Source organism: Physcomitrium patens, chromosome 22, assembly GCF_059467195.1.
Source record: "Physcomitrium patens ecotype Gransden chromosome 22, ASM5946719v1, whole genome shotgun sequence".
Taxonomy (NCBI): Eukaryota; Viridiplantae; Streptophyta; class Bryopsida; order Funariales; family Funariaceae; genus Physcomitrium; species Physcomitrium patens.
Genome location: NC_143431.1, coordinates 1,264,687 through 1,288,024, shown reverse-complemented (window position 1 = coordinate 1,288,024; position 23,338 = coordinate 1,264,687). Strand labels below are relative to the sequence as shown.

At 31.6% G+C, this 23,338-nt stretch overlaps 2 protein-coding genes across 4 annotated transcripts; one reads left to right on the top strand and one right to left on the bottom strand.

Annotated features, from left to right (window-relative positions):
* Nucleotides 1-1,162: 1,162 nt before the first annotated feature.
* On the bottom strand, nucleotides 1,163-6,657 carry LOC112274684 (protein DGS1, mitochondrial). Of its 3 annotated transcripts, none has more exons than XM_024504353.3 (14): nucleotides 6,298-6,657; nucleotides 5,609-5,726; nucleotides 5,111-5,314; nucleotides 4,729-4,864; nucleotides 4,334-4,503; nucleotides 3,793-3,987; nucleotides 3,457-3,557; nucleotides 3,103-3,192; nucleotides 2,827-2,899; nucleotides 2,428-2,456; nucleotides 2,089-2,212; nucleotides 1,857-1,970; nucleotides 1,657-1,754; nucleotides 1,163-1,346 (listed from the first exon to the last, which is right to left on the bottom strand). In XM_024504353.3, the coding sequence occupies exons 1-14, from the start codon at nucleotides 6,429-6,431 to the stop codon at nucleotides 1,226-1,228; spliced, it is 1,707 nt and encodes a 568-aa protein (XP_024360121.1). In that variant the 5' UTR covers nucleotides 6,432-6,657; the 3' UTR covers nucleotides 1,163-1,225. The 3 variants fall into 3 exon arrangements, with proteins under 3 accessions (XP_024360121.1, XP_073386436.1, XP_073386437.1); XM_073530335.2 differs by having other exon boundaries at nucleotides 1,163-1,278; XM_073530336.2 differs by having other exon boundaries at nucleotides 5,111-5,273; nucleotides 6,298-6,628.
* A 7,792-nt stretch (nucleotides 6,658-14,449) lies between these two features.
* LOC112275267 (small ribosomal subunit protein eS8z) lies at nucleotides 14,450-15,989 on the top strand. The gene is made up of 4 exons (XM_024505500.3): nucleotides 14,450-14,484; nucleotides 14,924-15,321; nucleotides 15,460-15,629; nucleotides 15,781-15,989. Exons 1-4 carry the CDS (start codon nucleotides 14,481-14,483, stop codon nucleotides 15,857-15,859), a joined length of 651 nt encoding a protein of 216 aa, XP_024361268.1. The 5' UTR covers nucleotides 14,450-14,480; the 3' UTR covers nucleotides 15,860-15,989.
* Nucleotides 15,990-23,338: the final 7,349 nt, after the last annotated feature.

Sequence of the window (23,338 nt, the reverse complement as noted above, 5' to 3'; positions counted from 1 at the left end):
TTGTAATTAATTCCGAATAAGAATTGTTCAGGATTCTAACATAATTTCATTTTTTATTTTTAAAAATAAGATAAAAACAGAAAAAATAAGATAAAAATAAAAATATCAAAATTCTAACTTGTACTGAAATTCGTTACTGAAATTCGTTACTGAAATTTGTTGAGCGATAAACCTATCTTTCAGAATTTAAATCATTTATAATTCAAGATTTTTTTACTTCAAGTTCTTTGATAAAGAATATTTGATTTGATTTGTAGCTTTTTTTCTTCTTCTTCATTTTGACTTATTCTTTTAGCGGAAGGAGCTTCATCAACTTGTGAAGACATGAAACTAATGTAAAATGTACTTACAGGAGAAATATGTGTAAGCAGTATGTGTTGAAAATGATAATCATCACAAAATTAGGTGACATTATTAGTAAAATACGTAAATCAAATCAAAGACCAACTCATCCACCAAACATGAAGTTAATAATTTTGCTCTAATCGAAAACCTCTGATAATACGACTTCAATGACAAAAATTATGGTAAATGATCCAATATACGTGAACTCTCTACTCGTGTTCTCTTTTCTTTTACCCATTCTTTCCAACTTTTTTCCCACCTACATTAACAACTAGAGATACAATCGTATCAACCTAACATCCCATTCTCAATTAAGGCATGTGAAAAGACTTTTAGTAATAATAACGATATTAAATATAATAACATGTTGCTTTATTTCACCATCGGCGTTGAATAAATCAAAATCAGGCACATGAAATTGCTCATTACAAAACCCTCGTGCGGCTGATCAGTTATTCTGATCAGCTACTTGTGCATTGAAGGCTAAAAAATTATACATATGAATATATGTATAAAAGGATAGATAGAGAGAGAGAAAATAATAAAACAACACTGAAGAGAAGAAAAGAGAAATGGAAAGATGAAGATGATGAAAAAGAAAAGAAAAAGAAGGCGAAAAGACGGGACGAAAAGAGCTTATAAGATTGGGCTCATTCAGTAATAAGTTTCTTCACCTTTGAACCAAGTATGGTAATCAGTGTCCAATTATAACTCTGAGCTCACGCACGAAGACAAAGTAGACATGGGTCTAATTCAAGATATAGTGTGGAGTGAAATTTGATAAAAACTGACGTAGCACACTAAAGAAGCAAGTGAATTTAAAATAGGAAAAAAGTGCAATTAATTTTATTTCTCATATTCACACTGTACTGTGTACAGTCTACCTCAATTTAGGCATAGGCACCAGAATTTCGTAAACGCGCTCCATGCGGCCTGCAATCGCAAGCTTGTAGTAAGTGGATAGCCTTGGTTTTGCAAGTTCGACAATGTCTTTCTCCAAACTGCAAGCGAAAAGTTGCAGAGTGTGAGTTGAGACGAAAGTACCTTAAAGCTAAAACTAAATGCTGTTGTTCCTTATAATATTTCTTATAACTGAATAACAAGGGTACAAGAATAAATCTTTGAAAAGGAGAGTCAATATCTTTCGTATACTAGTCAATGGAACTCTGAAACAATATATCTGAAGCAAACTATTACGATAAAAGTTCACTTAAAACAGATCATACATGAATTCCTCCAAGGAGAAGATCCATACAGCTGTGAAACCTCAGCTTCGGTGTTATTCTACAAAGAGCAAAAACTGGATCTGACCTTGACCATTCTCCAGATTCTATAGCAGGCTTTTTGACGGCCTTGTGTAACCGATCAAGGGAATATATGAGTGTTCCAAACTGAGCAAATGCATCCTCCTGAACAACGATCAAAAGTACAGTTTGTAAGTGTCCATTGTGAGGTCTTGTTGTAAGGAAAAAGTTAGACTCATGAAATAATGACATACATTGTGTACTAACCTGGTCTTCATCCACACACATCTGAAAAGTCATAATCGCATTCTCAACATTCACCATCAGCATGCGACGAAGCAGCTGAGCCTTCCTTCCACGTCCTTCTGCCCTTTTAACATCCTACATCAACGACACTGTCACGTATCAAGTTCCTTGGGATTATTTTCAGACGATCATAGAACAGCCTGTTAGCTTACCTGGTGTAACAGATGTGAAACTTGATATCTTGTAAACATACCTCAGTGAATGGCTTCTTCAAAAGCCATCCGACGAAGAGAGCAACAAGAAACGCCGGCATAGCTGCCAACACCGCGAAGTTAATTTCATTTGCACGCAAAATTTGATTAAGGTCTAGCATCGCCCTGCGAGAAATCAGACAACTCTCAATGATAAGGATCAAAATAATACCAACATTTCCCCTTGACAACTAAAAGTGGTTGCTGACAAATGAATGCCAACGGAAACATGATTCAAGGACCACGACCTTTTGTATAAAAGATCCACATAACCAATTTGAAGAATCAAAAAAGATGGAGTACATGTGTGCATATGAAGAGAAATGATTAAAAGAACTTACGTTTCAACATCAAGCTTCAACTTTTGCACCTGCACAAAATAGTTTTCGTTTTTTTGTTTTTTATCATAAGAATTTTAGTAAAGAAAAAAGGTTTAACTGGTTGCACTCAATAAGAAATTGGTGCTCTTGGCTGCACCTTTATTTCCTACCCAGCACAAAGAGAGATGCAGGCTACAGGTCACTTATAATTTCACGTAACAGAAGTAATGAATGAAGCGCACAAGCACAAAGAATTGATTTTTCTTACCAATGACATCGTAGTCTTAACAGACCGAATGTTCTGATAACCAGCTAAACGTTCAACATATAAATGAATTTCAAAGCGCTTTGTGACAAATCATTTCATATTTCTTTTGAAACTAGAGTTCGCAATAACAGCAAAAGAGGCGCAAAATTAACCTGGATAAGCAGAGCTCTAGCAAGTTCTCCGCCAAAAATGTTTCTCACGGGGTGAGTTAATTCTGTCTCATATCTGCACATTAAACACGTGAATAAGGAAAGTGAAAACATAAAAGCTTGACCCTGCAAATAAATATTTCAATAAACACAATAAAAGTCCTAGACAAACAACAACCCATACGATAAGCGACAGAACTGAAAACTCGAACCCACTAAGATATCAATTTTCTCGTGACCAATAATGTACACCCGCATCAAACCAAATCACACGAATACCTGCTCATCATGAGTTCCATTAACTGTTGCTCTGACGAGTTTTCTGCTGCAGCATTACCTTTGGTTTGTGCCACAAACTCCTTCAACATCCTGTGAACCACAAAAAAAGAATTCAGGAGTTGAAACTCACATAGAAAAAGAATGGCGTCGCAAAGAGATGATCACTATATGCACAAACAGACTGTTCAAAAAGAGGAATCTTAGCATTCTAAAGAGTTCTTTTAGAACAACCACCGACCATTTCGATCCATGTGAAGTGTATTAAATACTAGCGTTCCAAACAGAGGGAGACTTCTTGGAAAGAGGGGCACTTAAGGCGTAAGAATCCAAAAATCGTCATATGAAAGGTCTAACCTGTGCAAAGATTCAGCTGTAAGTTGCACGTCGCCAAGTTCATGCCCAACTCTATGTCTCTTGTGAAAAGTGTCAAATAGATCGTCTCTGATAGATTGAAGCTGTCACAGTAAGATTCGCACTTAAAAACGCTTCAAAAGTGGCCCCGCTTATTAGAAAATGACGGCCTTCTTCTACCCAGATTCTTACAATGTTGGTTTCATAAATCACAGGTACAAGAGATATTGGTGAATCGCCATGCAAAATAACGATTTGCAATTTAGAACTTCAACATGTCCGATCTAGGAGTAGATTAACGCTTCATAGAACACATAGTAGTGTGTAAAAGAAAAATACCGGTTGTTGAACGTGTTCTTCCAAGAAACTAGATGCAGCCTGAACAGATTCTTTAGTCCACTGGTCGAGATCGCTGCTGCCACCTAAGCGGCTGTGACGGAACAGCCAACTAGATACTATTCCTAATCCGAGTGCACCCCCAGTATATTGTATCCAATTTCTCACTACCTTCCGTGGCCGCCGATATTGCCACATCTGCCAAACAATAAAAAATTAAAAAATTAAAAACGAAGAACTAAAAATAGAACGTATGTTATGAAAGCTCTTTAATCAACTCTGCAGGATCCAAATATATGAAGTGTTCAGGCACACATACCAAATAATTTATATGACCCTAGCCAATCGCACTGACAAAATACTAGAAAAGCGCTTCAAAAAGAAAAAGAAAAAAGACTGGAAAAGAATAATGGATGCATTAGCCACTCCAACCACCCCGATTGCAATACTTCTACTTCAGAGATAAACGTTACTGCAGGAGCTGCCTAGCATGATCTGGCCTGGGCTTTAGAGTGTCAGTACTGAGAGACTAACCAAATCTTACCACAGTATCCAGAAAGTTTTGTAGTTTCCACATGTTATCAGAGACTAATTTAAGAGCATCGTCAAGCTCATTGTTTGACCATTCCAGCCGGCATGCAAGTATATCTGGTATCTCTTCGAAGTCCAGAACAATTGTTACTGCTTGTGATAAAACACCGTGATTGTAATAATCTTTCTGCCAAAAAGAATCAAGTGTCAATTCTCTAGCTAAAGAACCCTGTTCAATATTATGACAGGCAGATACAGATTAAACACGAGACTTGCGAGATTTGGTCACAAAACATGATTTGCTCAATCAACACATGAGTAGAAGCGAATGCAACTATCAATCCTCCAAATATGACAAGAAGCAATGGCCAGCGTGGATTTGTGACAACGATGAAACAGTAAAGCCACCTGCCTGTGGTAGCCGGTATCCTCCTTCTAAAACAGAGAGAGCCTTGAGTACTGCCACTGTGCACTCGGAGGAAGCCAGCCGACTTTTCTGCCCGTTGCTTACTTTTTCCCCCATTTTATCCACTTCTATATGCACCTAAAAGTAACAAAAAGCCGCACAAAATATCAGTTGATTAAGACTCCGTTGATGTTCAGCATTGCTATAAAGTATGTGACTGGGAACACCATCTGGAAGCTATCGCACGACCCAATCAATTGCCCAGCCTTTCATACAGCAAGGATAAAGAGAAACTCTGGTCGATTCCGACAAAGGCACAGGGCAAGTCGCAAAAAATTCCTGTTAGACCCTTGTAGACAACTGATGGTACTGCGAGACACCTACCTGTCCAGTGACAGTAGCAAGCCGTTCGCGCAGGTCTGCAAGAACAGCAACCCTCTCAGAGATACGAGCACTTGCTGCTGCTATAAGCTCTTTCCCAGGGGAAGCCTCTACAAAGGATGCTCGAATGAACAACTTGATCCCTTGAAAAAATGCCCACGGTCCCCTTTCAAACATCATAAACGACAATTTTTCGTTATCCTCGCCCTGCCTCCCATAAAACCAAACGTCAGCTTTCGAATAGAAACTCTCAACCACAGCACGGTTCGTCGAAACTGCTCTTCACACATCCAGCACGCTACCAATTGCTCTAACAATCAACGGTGCACTAGAGGAATCGAGAATGGATGTTTGTGATATGCTGAACACACAGAAAGTGCGTTTAAGGATATGTGCTTTCACGGCGCCCAATTTGAAATGGAACTGATTGCCGTAAATGCATATCAAAATGAAACAGTAAGTTCTAATGGAATGCGGGAAAATGGAGGACAAGAATATCACCTCCGATAATTTCTGCCAAAAGTCCAGATATTTGGTGACACCATGAAGGTGCTCTAGCAGTTGGTTTACTGTGATGCTCATAACATCCACCACCTTTTCCACTGGGCCAGTCTCATCCCTTGACCATCAAAACCAGCACGGGTAAACATGACCAATAAATTTGAGATGAATTACTCTAATTCAAGTTCGTCAGCCATGGTCAGAGAAAAGTCAGCTAAACTATCTCTAAAATCGCTCGAACACCTAGTATTTACACAATCGCCATATGTACAGCAAGACAACTTTTGGAAATTAGGGTACTTCATCATGACCACCACTTCCTCATTTGCAAGACATAAGATGAAGACAGAAAATTTTCGAAGCACACTACACAACCCTTAAAAGCCGAAAAAAATCATTCTAGCAGCACAATTCTTCACATTGGCCAGCAGATTGCGAGCTGAGATTCTGAGGATCAAAGAAGAATCGCTGCATGGCCTTACGACAATTCTAAAAAAGCTGTTTTCAGCCTATAATTAATTCCAATGCTCCGAAACCTCGTCACCAAACCATGTCACCCAAAATACAGAAACGCCAAATGTCCACGCCTATAGAATCACTCAACACGGTACGGGCGAGCTGGAGAAAATTTGGGACGCGAATGTTGGGAAAGCCACGCAAAGGACTGTGGGAATCGAAAAACAACTCACTCGTTGGGAGAAAGCGGCGATGCTAGCAAGAGGGGGAGGCCCTTGCGCGAGCTGGCGGATCCCATCTTCCAGTAGCGTGCAGCCCTAGAGAGGAGCCCGCCTTTAACCTCGAACTCCATCGTCTCCCCCGCCATCTCCGCAAAGGGAATTACCAGCAGCACCGCGCACTCAAACCAAGTGTTCCCGAATGCGCCCCCCTGCCTGGATCACTGGACCACCACCATAATAATACTCCCTGTTCCGAACCTTGAAAGCTACGGAATCCTCCACACCGCTCACAATTTTTTATAAAAAAAAGAAGAAGATCGATAATGCAAGAATGAATGCCCGAATGTGGTGTGGGAAATTTGCGGGCAAGGAAGGGCTTGGAATCCCCCCCTTCTCGTCGGCGATGGCGCCATCGGGGCTGTGGAGAGGGACGAGGAGGCGGGGGATTCCGCGACGACAACGGCAGTGCAGGTCCACGTGGCACGTGAGTCAGCACAAACCTGTCTCGTTTGGATGTCCACGTGGACTTGAGTTCGCAAAGTCGTGGAATTTTGCTTTTCTTTATTATTTTATTGTTTACATTGTTATTATTATTATTATTGTCACTACTTTTTTTCTTTTTGTCTTTTTGTGTAGGTTGTCTCAATTCAAAGCCCTCCATCTAAGGTCGATTCATATGCTTTATGTTGTTTATGAAAATAAATGATGGTGAAGTCAATTAAAGTGAGATAATCAATCTTAGTGGTGTTTTTCTACAATGGATTTTTTGGAGAAAAAATTTGAGTTTGAATTTTATAAAAAAATATCTATATATTATAATTATATATAAAAAATATATAATTATTTTTGTTTGTATGTATAACATGATTTTTATTAAAGTTGTTAAGGTAAGAATAAGATACTATGTAGAAGATATTTTCTTAGATAAGTTGTTAATAATTAAAGGATAGCAAAAGATTGAAGGAAAGTTACTAATGGCGTGCCTAGGATTTTAAGTGGTGACTAAGTTAAGAGGAATCTAAGGTTTAATTGGATGAATCAAAAAAGATGATTATAGATGAAGTTTAATTATAATAGATGTAAACTCTTCCTACAAGTAAAAGGTGTTGGAAGTGACAAACATCTCATTCCACACTTCTCTTGTGTCTAATTTCTACTTGTGTTTTTTTTTGTTGTATTTCTTCAATAGATTATGGATCTACACACACTTCGTTGTGCTATTCAAGTAATTTGATGTCATTCTCTAGTGGTTGTATTTGTGTAGAATAAATCTTATGGTATTTGCTGATGTTAGGATTTATAAGATCTAAACTTATATTTTGGCAAAAGGAAGTATTGATTTTGACCTTATACATCTATAACATTATTTTGTGGATTCTTAACTCCTATGATTGTGACTTTAAGACCTTATATAAAGACCTTGATAGTATCTTTTTATATTGTTGAAGTTGTTTCACTTATCTTGTATGTATTGTAAAAAAACTATTTTGAAAGAGTGAAAAATATTGATATTAAGGTTCATTGGAGTACAAATATTTGTTAGAAGCTTCAAAACTTGAGTTAAAAGTGTTTTGAATGAAAAAACATTCAATTGTTCACAAGAAAGCATTTTGAGATTTTGCTAGTATAAAATTGTTTTGGTGATTTTGAACACATAGAGACTCTATTTTTTTATTATTTTTTGATAAAATTCTTCTTTGATATGGCTTTTACTAAGGATGAAGGTTTGAGAGTAATGGAAAAGTTTAAAAGGAACAATTTCTACTATTAGAAGGTCAAAATAGAGCTTTTGTTGGCATCTTTGGACTTTTGGAATATTGTAGATAAAAGTGAAGAGCCTCCAAGCATATATGCAAATATTAAAGAGAAGAAGGACTTCAAAAGATATGAAAAGAAGGCTTTTAGCATAATTACCACTAATTTGAATGATGCACACTTTTCTCATATTATCTCTTGTAAAGGACTAGTAGAAGCATGGAAGAACCTTTGCAACACATATTAGAGCAAGAATTTGTCTAATATCATTTTCACAAAGAGAAAATACTTAATATGCAAGATGAAAAAAGATGAATACAACATGTCTCTGGTTAATAAGATAATGGCTCTTGCAAATCAATCAGCAATTGTTGACAAGCCTTTGGAAGATGGTGATATTGTCATGACCTTGCTTATGAACCTTCTCCAGTCCTACAACAACCTTATTGTGGCATTAAACTCCATTAAGTTAAAAGAACTTATAATGGATTGTATAACAGGAAGATTTGCCTATGAAGTAACTAAGAGAAAAGAGAAAGAACCTCAAAATGAAGATTTAGCTTTCTTTTCAAAACAAGGCAAAGAGAACTATTCTAATCAATATGGCAATGTGAAAACTTGCTTCATTTGTAGAAAATTGAGTCATTTTACATAAAATTGCTATAAGACAAAAATAAATAAATAAATAAAGAAAGTGCCAATAATATACATAAATAATTTTGAAGAGATACTTTTGTATTCATTGCAAATGAAAGCATGTCCATGGCTACCATATCTAAGTGGATTGTTGATTTTGGTGCCACCAAGCACATGACTCTATATGAGTGTTCATTTAATATTTATAAAAAAAATTGGTAATAAATATTTTTATAGAAGATAATAACATGGTATAAGCTATTAGAATAGAATCTACTATAGAGATTATTGTGAGAAGACAAATCAAGAAGATTAAATTAAAAGACATCTTGTATATACCCAAGATTAAGAAAAACCTCCTTTCGGTGAATAAATTAGTTTCACATAGTTATAAGTTTCAATTTGATAATAATAAATGCTTTGTAAAGACATTGGATGGAAATTTCAATCTCTACTTTATTAAATATAAAAAGGTGAATGGAATTGAAGTAGCCACATTTGTTAAGTTTTGATATGATCAAGACAAATTTGGCATTTGGCATTAATGCCTTGGTCATTTGAATGCTAATAGCATGAAAGAATTCCAATCTATAGTAAGTAACTTGAATCTTAGACAATTATGGAATAATTTCATGCTTCTTACTTGTGAAGGTTGTATCCAAGGCAAACAACAAAGGGCATCATTTCTAAGTATAGTTGCAACATGTATGAGAAAGTTATTAAATATTGTACATTCAAATATTTGTAGACTGATGAGGACACTATTAAATGGAGGAGCAAGGTACTTTATCACATTCATTGATGATTTTTCAAGGAAGTTATGGATTTTCATCTTCAAATCCAAGAATGAGTACTTTTCAAGGTTTAAGGACTTTATGGCACTTATGAAAAAGTAATGTGAATACAAAATCAAAGTATTGCATGCAAATAATGGATGTGAGTACTTATCAAAGTATTTTCATGATTTCTTGAAGATTCAAGGTATTACAAGATAAACCTCTACTCTATACATTCTACAACAAAATGGAGTTATTGAAAAAATAAATTAAATCATTATAAAGATAACAAGGAGTATGCTATATGTTCAATACTTTAGGCCTCAATTTTAGGAAGAAGTCATGGTGAATGTGGTGTATGTAAGGAATAAGTGTCCTATAAGTATGTTTACATCAATGATTCCAAAAGAAGCATGGAGTAGAAGGAAATCTTATTTTTCATATATGAGGACTTTAGGATGCTTTGCTTATATAAAGAAATCAGATTGTATGAGGTCTAAACTTGATGCAAAAGGTATAAAATATGTATTTGTTAAATATTGTGATGATATCAAGGCATATAGGCTTATGAATTTGGATACCAAGATCATCATCAAAAGTCAAAATATTAAATTTTTGAAGCATTAAAGTATTTGTGAGTACTTGGAGATGTGTCCAAGTAGGAGTAATGGTGTGTTTGTGGGCACATCTTTAATTCCAATAAAGAAAAAAGAACAAGATAATAACAATGAAGATGATAGAGGAATGAATGAAGATGAAGAAATAAAGAAGATGAAGAAGAAGACCTCTATAATTCCTAGAACTAGCAACAAAGATATTAGAGATGATGATAATGATGATGAGGAGTACCAATCTTTAAGTAAGAAAATACAAGCTTTAAAGGAGAAGAAGCATGGAAGAGAGCATGGATTGCAACAAGATGAATTTTCTTCAAATAAAAAAATATATTATTTGATAGAAGAAAAAAAAATAATAAAAATCATTTGGTGAATGATAGAAGAATGACATCTTTCTTCAAGTAAGTAAAGAACATGCCAATATTACATTTTTTATTAATTCATTGCATTTGTGTGATGCAATAAAGTCCACATATGCTATGAAATGAGAGAAGTCTATGGAAAAAGTGTACAAATCACTCATGGACAATGAAACATGAGAATTGACTCAACTTCTATCAAATCAATCTTTAATAGGTTGTAAGTCGGTATTTAGAACCAAAAAAGATGCAATGGATAAAGTTGTGAGATATAAGGTAAGATTAGTTGCCAAAGTCTACTCACAAGTGGTTGATGTTGATTTTAATTAGATATTTGTTTTTATAGCCAAATTTACTATTTTTAGAACCATTGTTGTAATTAGGGTAGCAATAAACTTTGTCATGCATCAAATAGATGTAAAGACAACTTTCTTAAATAAAAAATTGAAAGAGACATCTACATGGGTCAATTTTAAGGATTTGTCAAAGAAGGCAAACAACACCTTATTTGTAAGTTGAAAAAATCTTTGTATAGACTAAAACAATCACTAGGAATATGGTTCCAACGTATTGACACATTCTTTGTGAATGATGGATTTATAAGGAATGAGGTTGATAATTCCATGTATATGATGCAACCAAATGAATTCATATTGATTGTCATTGTCTATGCTGATGATTTAATCATATTGAGTAATATTATGGAAAAGATAGATTGATTGAAGATAAAGTTAAAAAAAGAATATGAAATGAATAATTTGAAAGAGCTCTACTATTATTTAGGAGTAGAGTTTGAAAAAGATTGTAATAACAAGACCATTACAATAAGCCAAAGCAAGTATATTAAAGAAGTGTTGAAACAATTCAAAATGGAAGACTACAAGTCCATTGGAACATCTTTGGAAGCTAATTTGAAGTTGATGAAGATCATGGATGAAGAGTTTTTTTATAATTGAAGATGAAATGAAAGATGTTCCATACAAAGCAATAGTAGGCTCACTTATGTACACAATAGTTGGAACAAAGATGGATCTTATATATGCAATGAATATTATAAGTCAACACATATGAAAAACTCGACTAATTCATTAAATAACTATTGAGAAGATTATGAAGTACTTGAAAGGCAATTTGAACTTCAAATTGTTTCTTTGAAGAGATAATATTGCATTACATGGTTATTATGATGTAAATTGAGTTGGAGATGGAAATGATAAAAGGTCAACAACAAGATATGTATTCTTTATTGGAGTAGGAACAATCTTATGGAATTGCAAGGTTTACAATGAAGGCAAAATATATGGCAATAAGTTATGGTGCAATGGATGCAATTTTGCTAAAAAAAAGTTTTAGAAGACATTAGACTTGTACAATAGAAGACATTCTTGCCAATTTTTTAATAAAAGTACTTATAAATAATAGGCATCAAAAGTCGATAAAGACATTAGGTTTAAAAGCCTTTAACCAATAGCAAAGTGAGAGTATTAAATTATTGAAGTAAGAATAAGATACTATATAAAAGATATCATCGTAAGTAAGTTGTTAATGATCAAAGAATAGTAAAAAGTTCAAAGTAAATTACTAATATGGTGGCTAGGTTAAGAAAAATCTAAGGTTTAGTTGGATGAAACAAAGAAGAATGAAGATTATTATAAATGAAGTTCAAATACAATAGATGTAAACTCCTCCTATAAATAAAGAATGTTGGAAGTGAGAGGCATTTCATTCCACACTTATCTTCTTGTATGTGCAATATTTTTTATTTCTACTTACTTGTATTTTGTTTACTATATTTCTTCAATAATTTCATACATTCTTCTACATATTTAAGAAGTGTCTTCATATCAAATCTTAAGATGGATACTTAAGAATGGCAACCAAAACTTCACAAATTTGTATAATAAATAAAAAAAAGAAGCAATTTCCACTTTTTTATTTTAAATTGCTTATCATATCCTATTTTTTTATGAATCAAGACTTATAGATTTATAATTAAATAAATAAATAAATAAAACTAAAATTAAAATTAAATATTTAGATTATTTAAAATAGTAATATTTTTAAGATTGCAATGAAATAAGTAAAAAATTGATAAGTATCCACACAAATAATAAATTGTCATACATATATCATATGTCCAATTTTAAGCCATATCAAAAATAATATATAATCAAAAAAAAGTTATGGACCAATTAAAGCATTGATATGTGGTTTTTAATAAGAAAGTTGTAATTTACACCTTTATTTAATATTGCAGGAAGGAATAGGATTTATCAAATTCTGTTAATTAAACAAATGAGCAAATTATTTTCTTCTTTTAGAAGCCTTAGATACTTGAGGTATCTTAGAAAAAATCAATATTCTTAGCTTAGTTATGGTGCTATTAAAAAATCTGAAGGTGATACTTTAAGGTCATGCTTTAAAATAACTTGTCTTCATTGTAAGACTCCAAAATTTTCTTCATTTAAGTTAATTTTTGGATGGAATTATTACTTTTACAAATTACATCAACTAAATTTGCAAGAGTCTTAGAGTTAAAGAGTATCTACTTCACAAAAACTTATTGGCTTGATATAAAGACTTTAATACAAAGGTCTTGTTAGATGTCTTAAAAAGATCTTGAGGTGCAAATAAGAAGATTTGTAGAAATATTCCTAGAATAGTTTAAAATATTATAAAATACATATTGATTTCTTTAGAGAATTCCTAAGCATTGGTTAAGAGTATAGTTTAAACATTAAGAAAATAGATCAATAAATGGATTTTTTTAAAAATATGAGTGTCTTTAAATAATAGAATTGCATCATTTTTAAGGTAAATATAGATATATAAATTAGAATGGTGGTTAGATCGTAACTTATTAATATTTTTTGAGGCCTCTAATATGTGTAAATTTTGTTTCTTATGTTAATTAAGCTAATTAGAATCTAAGTCAGTGTCATTTAAGAAAATTCAAAATAAATAAGTTGCTTAGTAAGATGTGTTGTTGATGATGTTTTTAAATTAAGAAGATGGTTTTCATTATTTTTTTAATGGTGCCAAAGTAATAGTTCTAAAATATTATTTAATATTACAAGTTTCTAAATATTATAGTTTGATAATTTTTTTTTAAAACATCAATTGAAATTATATTAATATAAATAGTAATAAATTAGAAGATTTTAAGTAGATGTTACCTTAAGCTTTATATATATATATATATATTCATGTATAAAAATAAAAATTTCATAATAAATTTATTAAAAAATATTTTTTATTTTAAAAATAATTTTTTTACATATATCAAAATGTATATTATTAGACTACATTTATAAAACACTATCACAATATTTGAATATTGTACTTTATAAAAAATTTGTAAAATATTTATTAAAAATTGGCATCAAATAAATTACTTCTGTTATTAAATTTATCTTTATTGTACTAAAACTTTATACACAATATATATATATATATATATTTATACATTTAATTAAATAATATATGCAATAAATTACAATATTTATTATTTAAACCTTATTGCCATAACTGATTTTAGTATAAAAATATCACATTGATACATATACCACATTACTTTGTATGTCTAAATTTATTTTAACTATATATTAAATATTTTGGTTTATATGTAAAAATTACAAATATTCAAAAAGCATACAAATGTATAAAATAGCTGTTTCTCAAAAAAGTTACAAGGAGAAGTGATATAGACACAAAAATCTTATTCGTGAGAAGCGAAATTAAGAAAACGAAGAGGAAATAGCTCACGCATACATTTATCAAAATGACGTCATTCATCCAGGGCATAATGTTGAAGCCATGTTGGAGAACACACAGGGGAAGAAGCCCTGCGGGGCTCTGTCTGATGAGAGGTTACATCAATTAGGGTTTGGAGCCCTAAGTCGGGAAAGTGGGGAGCGATTACCCAGCCCGATGGAACGGAGGGCCACCCGCCCGGCCCATGAGGTCCTGGCTAACCCTAATAACGGGACGGCTGCTCCAACACTCTTCCTTTCCGTTTGCTCCTGTGGCAGCGACGAGCTCCAGCACCGGCAATGGGTACGTTCCGCATTGTGTTTTTGTAATTCGTTGCTTTGTGGCACTGGTTGTTGTGCTTCATGTGCTTGTTGCACCACTTTCTCTTGCATTTTCCATCCATAGTTGTTATTAACTTCGATGGCTTAACTCTGGTATGGATCTGTTCCTAATTCTCCTCTTTCACGCTTTCTTATTAAGGATGTGTCTGGGTTGTTGATCATTACATTAGTGCGTTTAGCATTCCTGGGTGTACCGCTGTCGGTACTCTGTGGTTGAGTTCACGAGCAGAATGTTTGGAGTGGAATGCTCACGGTTCTCAGTGGTTTCCCGATGATTTGATCTTGAAAATTTGAAAATGCAAGTTTTATGGCACGTGTTGTCTCGTGTATGGGATGCAAGATGTATGGCTAAAATTGAGAGGTCTAGGCGCTGAATAGGATCAGGTTGATCTTCTGTGCAGGTATCTCCAGGGATTCAACTCACAAGAGACGGGCAACCGGAGGTAAGAAGAAGTCATGGCGCAAGAAGCGCAAGTACGAGTTGGGAAGGCAGGGTGCCATGACCAAGCTGTCTAGCAACAAGACTGTGAGGCGTATCAGAGTACGTGGAGGAAACTCCAAGTTCCGGGCTCTGCGTCTGGATACTGGAAATTTCTCATGGGGTTCTGAGGCCGTCACCCGCAAGACGAGAATTTTGGACGTGGTATACAACGCGTCCAACAATGAGCTTGTTCGTACTCAGACCTTGGTGAAAAATGCCATCATCCAGGTCGATGCAGCTCCCTTCCGTACCTGGTACAGTCAGCACTACGGTGTAGAAATCGGCAAGAAGAAAAAGGCCGCTGTCAAGAAAGAGGAGGTATTGTTCAATCTCGACGAGTGAGCTGTAGCTTCATCGGACTCTGTACAATTCAATTGAAACGATTACAGGATCGAACAATGGTAGCACAGTTCATGTCCTAACACTGTTGTGGTTCTGGTTACACTGAAACTATAGGTTGCTGAGACTACTGAAGAAGAGAAAAAGCAAAGTAGCCATGTGTTGAGGAAGATCGCCAAGAGAGCTGAAGGCCAGAAGCTTGACGCTCATTTGGAGGACCAGTTCGCCAGCGGAAGGTTGCTTGCGTGCATTTCATCTCGACCCGGACAGTGTGGCCGATCCGACGGGTACGCAGCCGCTCATCTCTTAATTCGAGAAGTGATTGAGTTCTGCGGTCTTCACGATACCCTTCTCTGAACTCTAGTCTCTTAATATACGCAGGACGGGCTTTTCGGCATGCTGCAACTTAATCAATTCGTGGGTGTTGTTATTCTGCAGATATATTTTGGAAGGCAAGGAGCTCGAGTTCTACCAGAAGAAGATCCAGAAGAAGAAGGGCAAGGGTGCTGCCGCGTAGGTTGATTAATTTCGGCAATCAAGTCGTAGGACTTGGTGTGGATTGGATTATATGATAGGCAGTCTTCAGGGTTGTTTTCTTTGTGCTGGCGTGGCCATCTCGTAATGAAGTTCGCACCTACTTGAGCTCAGACATGGTTGTTAGTCTCGACCTGCATGTTCATTTTGCCATCTTAGTAGAATTTCTTGCTAAGTGCCCCTGATGCTCCTGCACAATCGGTCCAAAGTTTCTTCGCAACCTAGACTCTGCAGCGGGTTGATTATAGAATTTAACCTTTAGCACAGTGGAATCTCATTTCACTGACGATCCTTGCCACCCCTTTTTTTGTTAACGAGGGTGTCACTGCACTGTTATGTATTCCACCTGGGATTGCACCTAGCAAGTTGCTCACAGGCTGTTTGAAATCAATAGTTCAGTGGCATATGGAATTGCATCACTTGGACACAGAGTTGCAACCCTGGGATACCTTTTTCTGCTAGACTTGTACACTTCACTGGTTCACCGGCGTTGTGAGTTACACTCATCTAGCAGAAACACGCTTCAGGTCTGGTATCCCAGCAAACATTTTTATCTCTTACCGACTAGCGTAGCAGACATTAAGTATGCAGCACATTTCTGCTCGAATCAGGACATTTTCAGATATACTCAAATCCCTCTGCACTTAAGAACTCATTGTTACAATACATAATAATCCATAACTAAGTAGTCAACTGAAATTAGAGCCATCTCTTTCCGACCAATCTGTCAACTCAAATTCTGTGCAAGATTCATTTGCCACCTGAACTCTAGGTGTAGTGCTATAGTACCGTTTACACAATTTACATTCTCAACCTTCATCTTGAATTGAAACGGAATCTAGAGTACTTACTGTACTGTTACAGATAATACTGAGATGCTTCGTCATTCACGACATTTAAAAAAGTTAATGTAATCGTAATTTACAACAGTTAGCCCATACAGAATTAAATATAATGTTTATGTCAAACATCGAATTTTGAATTGAATTTATATGTTGCAAATTTTAAAATAGTGAATTCATGGAATAGAATCAATAATTATACCAAATGTAAAGAGAGATTATGAACAAAATACTTTATGATATGGTAGATTTCAAGAAAATATTTTATCACAATAGCTATACATTTTAAAAAGTAATTGTAAATTAAAATTGTAGTTGAAATTGGAATAAAAGTACACGAATAAATAAACAAATAAACAAATAAACAATATATATATATATATATATATATATATATGTATATTCATAAAAGTTATTAAAGTCATAGCTGATAATGTTATGCATTGAATCATTTTGGGCACCAAGCTGATTCTTCTGATAAAAGCAAAATATATACCTATCATTTAATGTAATTGGAAGTCTGAGATGTCATTTTTTTCCCCTAATCTGATCACTTTTGATGAATTAGTTCCATCAAGATCAAGTTTACAATTTATATTACTACTATGCTAAAAAAAACTTTGTATTCTTTAAAAAATTGGTATTCTCAATCACATGCAAAGAGCAAATATTTCATTTTGTACATTGCTACAACTTATGTAATATACAAATGATATCATAATCACATCTATTTTCCAAAATCTCTTACTATTACATTGTATTTTTTTTTCTTTGAGAAATACTTAAATGGTTCATAAATAATTTTTATTATTCCACTCCTAAATATAAAAATAATAGGAAAATAAATATATTTGAGATATACATTTAGGAATATGAGGACAAACTTGTATAGAAAGGGAGAAGAACAAATAAAACACAGAATCTTGTTGATAGTTGAGTTATTGTTTTTATTGTTTTTATTTTTTTTATTTTTATTTTTATTGACATGGACATTCATCTACAATTGGATGACATCATCTTACTTATGTATATGTTTCAAGGTGCTTTAATTTGTTGAATTTGAAGTTATTGAAGATTGACACTATAAGCTATATGTAAAGATGGAAGATGCAATAAATGTTAGCAAATCGAAATGCCATAGATAAATGTGAGTCTCTAAAACTATAATGAGATATTGGTTGTGGTAGAAGTGAGAGTCTTGATTTAGATCCAACAAGCATGTAAAGACATAAAAATCTCAAAAGCAAATAAGCCTTAAGACATGCAAATCTAATATATATATATATATGTCTCAAAATTAGAGAACCTTCTACATATTACCAGACCAATAATTATCTTGTGTGTACTCTACAAGCTACGAATTATTTTGCCATCCAAGATTTATTCTATTTCTTGAAGAAGTCAATGTCTTATTTTAGATGTTTTTGTAGTTTCTTCTTTATGGATTTCTAATTAATTTTCATATATTCAATTACTTCTTGCTAAATTATAGTCATAGAATAGAGGACACTAAATGCTTCTTTTTTTAAAAATAAAATAAAATAAAATAAAATAAGATAGTATATGTACAAAGTTTGCTTTTTAGAAACTATAACTTATAAAAATATTTAAAATAAGGTGTAGTAAAGGGAGGGTATTATTTGTAAATATGTCTTGCTTGTATGTAAAGGCCTTTTAAGCTCTTTATTCCTTAAAGTTGGAAGTCGATTTATATAATAGAGAAGTAGACCAATTTTAAATTTTATAAGCTAGGTGACAATTCTAGAATCTATGTAGAATGGTTTTTGGCTTTTGGTTTTTGGAGACCTCATAAGATATAATAGATGTCAATGTGGGGATCAATACACCCTTTCTATATATTAATTGTTGGTACAAGATAAGCTGAATAAACATGACTTTTTGATAGTGTGTATTTGGAACCAAATATTGTATTTTAAAAATAAATTGTAGTCTAAGAAATTATTTTATTTGATTGTCAAGCCATTTGCAAAAAGTTATTTCTATATAAAAGATCATGCTCAAGTTTAATAGTGTAGGTTATTAATTTTTTCCTTGTTGAGTAATAATATAAATTGAGATCAAAAATAAATTTACATACTAGTTCATAGAATAAATTATTGTCAATAGTTTCTTTTCTTATTAACATGTTTTTAGAGCCACTCTAATAATTTTAAAAATCTAATCACTGTCAAGGACATGAATCTTAATCTACTTATTTCTTTCAATTGCATAACTTCCTGTTATAAAGTCAAAATCTCATTGTTGAATTTTTTTTATAGATATAGGAATAGTACCTCCATGGTTCATATTAGAAATATATGAAATTTCTATCCTAAGAATATTGAAAAATTCATAAAGGTTTGCTATAGTTACAAATCTATTTTTACTTTTATTAAATATAACATCTATAATTTTTTCTTTCATAAATTTTTTTAATATGCTCACAAGTTAAATTAGAAGATATTTTCCAAAATCTAATACAAAATAATGATTTCCACAAAGAAAGGTAGTCTATTTTTTTAAGAAAAAAAAATCAATGTTAAAAAACTAAATTGTTAGTTAAAATATAGATAGTCTACACTCTCAAAACTCAAGAATAGAAGTAAGATAATTTATTCACCTCAAAAAATAAAATAAGAATAATGAATTAGTATTCTTTTCAATCTATCAAGGATATGAATTTGAAAAAAAAAAAGAAAAAAAAAGAAAAAAGAAACTCAATATACTTTTGTGTCACTTGAAAATATTAGATATTCAATCAAAACTAATACAATATTGAAATTAGAATAGCTATTGCCAAAAAAAAAGACTAAAAAGTCTTGAAACAAGACTAAGGACTAAAAAAGCATTGATAAGAGTGAAAAAGTCTTCATTCTTGCCTCTATATATACTATCTAATTAAGAGCTATGTAGAAATATTCTATAAAATCTTCAATATATGTTTAACTTGTGAGATATGTATCTAACTTATAAGACAAATTTCTTATATGTGTGCCACATAATTAGTTTGTTCCACAATCTATTAACAAATGCAACATGTGAATAATTTGTTGGTTAAGTTTTTAACCTATCCATCAACTATAAATATTTATAAGGAAAAATATGCATCTATAAAGTATCTAAGAAGCTTTCATAGAAAATAATATCAAATATATCTATATTTATATTTTATCCAATAATTCTTATTTAAATAAATATGTTTATCTATGAAAACTATATATTTTTTCTTATATTTTGAAATTTGGTAATTTTGGTCTGAAAATAATTAAAAAAATAAAATTAAAGAATTTATTTATATAGATTAAATAAAAGCAAACCTATTATCTTCTTTAATACTTGTATATTGTATAGGTAGTTGGTTGTTTAAATTTTTTTATAAATCAATCTAATTATAGAATTTAAAAAGAATCAAATCTTATTAAAAAAAGATTTTTAGGCTCTTAAAAAATAATAATATACAAAAGTTCAAATATACCTCATATTGTTCAAAATCTAATGTTTGGATTTAACTTCTTTTAAAGTGAAATATTAAAAAAATTCATTAAAAAAGTCATTGATTCTTTGAAGATGATTTGAATATAGAATTGCAACATAATAAACATTAAGGTAAAAAATTTAGTGAGATAAAAGTAAAGATTTTATCATAAAAATCTATTATGAACCTTATAAAAAAATTTTAGGGAGATTGAATACAAAAAAAAAAGAAAAATAACCATCGAAGACTATACTTTGATAATCTTATTTTATATTCTTAAACCAATGCTTTATCTGTACTTAGGCATTATTGACCATGTAAAGTTTAGAAGCTATTGCTTATCATTAATTGACTTAAAATTTATTAATTTGAATCTAATAAAATTTTAAATACTAAAATGCTATGGTTATAAGGTGCGTATAATATATTTCACTAAGAAAGTATTAATAGCTTCTTTTGAATCAATCATATTCTAAATTTCTATCCCTTTAATTCTTACAACATATAAATTATGTGTCATAAATATACATATTTATTCTAATAATTAACTAAATATCATGAATAGATAATAATATATAAAAGTAGATTAATTTGATAATATCTTATAGAAAAGGTTCCTAGAAGCTTCATAGATATGATTTCACTTTCATATATTGTTGTATGGTACTATGATTGTTGTCATTATTGTATGGTACTATGATTATATGGTGAATAAAATAAATTATTATATTATAGAAGAGCTTAATTAAAAATACTTTAGCGATATATCTTAGATATATAGATAAAAGGCTAGGAGTTAGTAAAAATTAATAATTTTTAATGCTTCTTTTTTTAAAAAATAGACTTCTACTTACTTTGTAGGGACATAAGTAAGTCAAATCACAATAAATAAAATAAATAATTAATATAGGAATTTTTAAGAAAAGATAAAAAATAGGACTTAGCAAAAATCACCTCAAAATATAAAATAGATATCCATAGAGGACCAATGTTGTATTGTAACATGACTATATTATAAAAATATAATAAAAAATAAATTTCTAATTAATACTTAGTCATCTTGGTTTAATAATAAATCAATAGTATAGTTGGAAGACATCTAATTTTTGATAGAAGAAGGTATTGAAAGTTAGTAATTTAGAATCAAGTAGGATTTCTATGATATCTGAAGATTTAATAGTTAGAACAAGGTGAAATTTGGCATGGTATTAGAAGAATTAAAGATCAACTTTATACCAATTTTGAGTTGAAGTTAACAATTAAAAAAACAAAAAAAAAAAAAAAAACAAAAAAAAAACATTTTTGGAACATCTGCATTAACTTTTAAGTTGATAATTGAGTGATATCAATACAATTTTTGGATGTTTTCTTACAATCTATAAGTTGGATTGGATTGAATTTTTCTAAGCATATAGAAGTTTTATAATGGCATTTTTATGTAAATTTTTTCACTAAGTAGATAGTTAGCTTAGCATTTATAGCTTATTGAAGCTCACTAATCAAAATTAGGACTTGCAACAAGAAATAAAAATTATCTAATTATGAAAGTAATAAAGCAATTAGAATTTGTATATAATTGAGATTATGGAGAAGAGTATTTTTGAGCACTTTGTATTGGCTTTAAGCTTTTTTGAATTAAAATTTGAATTACATTCTTTTTACATAGGTGAAACCTATTAGGATTTCTTGAATACTTATAAATCACAACTTTACCATCCACAGCCAGCTGCCTAGTGCATTTCTAAATAAGAAAATATATACTATGACATTAATTATGAATTAAGATCAAAATCAGATCTTGAGGCACAAAACTATGTACATATAGCAATTCTAAGGTTCTTTGATTGATTGAAAAGCTTGATGTAAGAATAAACTTATAAGAGAGTTTTTGAGAATTTTTGAAAATTTAATTCATGTGATTTAAAGGCTTTTCAAAGTGATAGATATATTCAATGGATTTGGATTTTAAGAAATAAAAAGAAGTTTAAAAATTTGAATATTTGTAAATAGTCTATTTATAAGTCAAAATTTATTCAATTTATAATTATATTTGTCTTCAATGTGTTGAAAAAATTTGATGTGAATCAAACTATTAGATTGACAATTATGAAAATTTTGTGAATTATGGTCTCAGATAATTGAAATTTAGGATCAATGAGGGTTTTTGCAATCTTGCAACATTTACCAATTAGATTGAAAGACAAGTTGGTGAGATCAATTTGGACTTAGAAGTCTATACACAAGCTAAATTTTGAAGTAATTTATTAATTCAAGAAGGAAAAAACGTTGTTAAAAGATTAATATTTAAGATAGAAAAAGATAATAGTTGTCAAAGACACAAAGCTTGAAGAAAGAAATCCTTAATACATTCTTATGTGACTCAAAAGAACTAAAACGTCACTCAAAGATAGTATAGTATTAAACTAGAATGGCTATTTTCAAGAACAAGAAAATTAGAAAGACTTGAAACAAGACTAAGGACTAGAAAGGTATTGACAAGACTGAAGAACGCTTCACTCTTGCCTCTATATATACTCTTAACTAAGAACTACATGGCAATGTCCTATAAGACCTCCCAAAGATGTTGACTTTATAAGACACATATCTTAACTTGCAAGGCAAGTTTTTTATATGTGCACCACGTAGTGAGCTTATTGAGCAAGCTACCAACACGTGGTTAATTTGTTGACCAAATTTCTAATCTATCAATCAACTACAAATACATATAAAGTCAAAGCAACGTGTATGAAGCTTTTAGGAAGCTTCTTAAAAAAATTTATAAAATAAATCTATTTTTACCTACTTCTACTTAATCATATAGGTAAATATTAGAATAAATATATATATTTATAACAACAAATAATATTTGAAAGGTTTTGAATATATTTTTTTTAATTGGTAGATTTTATTCTCTTTAAATTTTGTTTACTTGTTAATTACTTGTGGATTGAAATGTGAGTGAAATTTTAGTTAAGATCAATGATTTGATTGATATTTATTAAAATTTTAAATCAACTTTAAATAATTATGAAGATTTACTTAGAATTTTGTTTGAAAGATTTGAATAAGGATTTAGAATTTGCTTAGGATTTAATTAAAATTTGGTCAAGATTTATCAAAAGTTTGTTTAAGATTGTTTGAGTTT